General features: G+C 34.9%; 2 protein-coding genes across 2 annotated transcripts in view; both read right to left on the bottom strand.

The window, feature by feature from the left end:
* Positions 1-62: 62 nt before the first annotated feature.
* LOC109581302 (uncharacterized) lies at positions 63-1,324 on the bottom strand (the record flags this gene model as incomplete). Its single annotated transcript, XM_019995314.1, has 4 exons — positions 1,207-1,324; positions 629-1,164; positions 423-572; positions 63-372 (listed from the first exon to the last, which is right to left on the bottom strand). Coding segments are annotated over exons 1-4 (1,114 nt in total), but the record flags the coding sequence as incomplete, so codon positions are not given.
* A 1,112-nt stretch (positions 1,325-2,436) lies between these two features.
* Positions 2,437-2,464, bottom strand: part of LOC100633676 (uncharacterized) — a 4,934-nt gene continuing 4,906 nt past the window's right edge. The window contains exon 8 of the mRNA XM_003385797.3: positions 2,437-2,451. Coding sequence (XP_003385845.2) covers positions 2,437-2,451 — 15 coding nt within the window. The remainder of the gene's footprint in view (positions 2,452-2,464) is intronic.

Raw genomic sequence — 2,464 nt, 5'->3', positions numbered from 1 at the left:
AAACAACATCAGATTCTATTGAAGGACATGTATATATTACATTTCAGGGTTGAATTACTTACTGATATCATTTGCTGGTGCAATATTAGGAGTCAAAGGGGGAGTTAGTTGCGATGTGGATGCACTCTCATTTTCTTGTGGCTTTTTCAATGTGACATTGATTTGAAGGGGTTTGCTTGTTCCACTGAAGACAGCTTTCACTTTTGTAGTATCTAAGGCAACAAAGCTATTCAAGCATGAGAAGGTGTATCTGAAACGAGGAGGATAAGAAAGAACCTCTTCCATCATTTGAAGCATCTCAATATTCTCTTTATTCACATTACCAGCTTCACAACCCATCACTTTAAAATAATCAACCTCTGACTCAAATATCTATAATAAACAATCATAAGTATTATTCAGTGTCCTATGCATGTATCTACCTCTTCTGTATGGAATCCATTGTGATCTCTTTCCCATCCTGGTACACTGTCTGGATCGAATGCTGCAGATAAGCTGCCTTCATCATCAAACATGATACTCTTCAAGTTACTAATTGCAAAGTCTTCATCCTTATACTGCTTCATTACAAGCTGTAAATTTAAAATTATCATAAATAATTACACTTTAAAAGAGACATTGATAATACCTGCTTGCATCCCATCTGACAAGGAAAGCAGCAAAAGTCAACAAAAGTTGTTTCATCTTCTTGTTTCTCAGCCATTGCTATCATGTAATGCTTCTGAGTACCTTTATATGCATTCTTTTCCATGGCAACACAGTATGAACAAAAGTGGTCACAGAATGTCTTAAACATTTCAGAATCGACTTCCATTTTGACATTGCTACAAGTAAAAAGAAACTTTCCTTTTTCCAAGAAGTTCTGATCACTGGCTGTCAAGTGGATGAAGAGGTTTTTCATGGTTGTCCCAATATTGATGTTGTGGGGAAGGTAAAGCTCTGCCGGTTTTGTTAGTTTTTGATCAATGTAGACCCATACAATAGGAGTGATGGGTACATAGTCACCAAACTTGAACTTAGTACTAAATGGACACACTCCAAACCATGCAGTAGCAGGTTGTTGAACTGCTCCCTCTGGAATTATGAGTGTCACACCAGTCTTGCTGCAGTGATGGACCAAACCTTTACTATCGAATTGTAATTTGATCAGCTCACCAAAGATACCTACAATAAATCATCGTTACATAGATCTACAAACTATTTTACCTTTTATTTGTTTAATTCCAGCTGCAATCTTTTTTCTTATTTTTGATCCTTTTTCATCTGCTTCTATCCTTCTCTCAAGAATGCTTAATAAATACTCATCAGTTACATATTGTGACATCTCTTCATCAATTGGTTTTATTGTACGATTTTTACTGCTGACATAATAATATCCTCCTGTTACAAAAGAGAAGCATGCAATTGTGGCTCCTAGTATAATTAACACTAAAACAAGTACAATAATAATGATTAATAACAGTATTCCAGATAATCCGGTGGCCGCACCAGGTGGTGGTATAACAGTAATTGTTGGCCGTATAATTGTTGTAATATGTATAGGTTCTGATGTTTTTGTTGGAGATGCTAAACAGTTTGTCATTGATAGAGTATATGTACTGCTATTGTACAATTGTACTGGTTGATTTCCATATTGCAACTTTGCACTGTTGCTAGAAAAGGCAAATATGCAGGCTTCATTAGTGAAAGACTTCAGTTGACATTGTGGTCTGTTTATTGTCAAGTTTCTGCATTCTTTAGGATAACCTATGTTTTCATAATAAAATTGTTTTATTATAATGCTTCCATTTACAGTGAGAATCCTATCTTTGTTTGTAATGACAATTTTAACAAAAGGATCATAAAGTCTAAAAGCTGTAATGTTTATTGAATTTGAATGGTGACCAATATTAGATGTAGCTGGGAGGTGATCAATGGCCATTCCTATTATAATTTGTAATTTAGAAAAACTACCATTCCTTGATTGATAGCTGTATGTCATGTTGTAGGTGACCATATAGAGAAACACAAGACTTTCAGGATCAACATTTCCAGTTAAATTGTAAGTATAGACAGTGCTTGTATTAAAATTTACTTCATTGAGACTTTTAATCATAGGTGGATTATGACGAGGACTTTGATATAGATCAACTTTGCTATCACAAGAAGGATCAACAAGTGACATATAAAGACTGGTGTTCCTGTTGACAGGGATGCAGGCTGAAACTGAATCATCTTCACCACCAATACCAATTGTAGTAAGGTTGAATGAAGCAACTGGGTATAATAATAGTAACAGGAAAGACACTCTTAGAAGTAACTCTACAATATAAACATAATAGAGTATATTTACTATTGAATTGACTTACCCATGATCCTGAACTACTGACTATACGGTGCTTGTATTGCTACATGGACTTCACAAAACATTGCAAAACCACAAAAAGGAAGTGTATACTAATAATGTGGGGCCTGGCATAGTAAT

The sequence above is a fragment of the Amphimedon queenslandica genome, unplaced genomic scaffold (assembly GCF_000090795.2).
Source record: "Amphimedon queenslandica unplaced genomic scaffold, v1.1 AMPQUscaffold_13448, whole genome shotgun sequence".
NCBI lineage: Eukaryota > Metazoa > Porifera > Demospongiae > Haplosclerida > Niphatidae > Amphimedon > Amphimedon queenslandica.
Note: the sequence above shows the minus strand (reverse complement) of the source record. Positions and strands in the feature narration are given on the sequence as shown.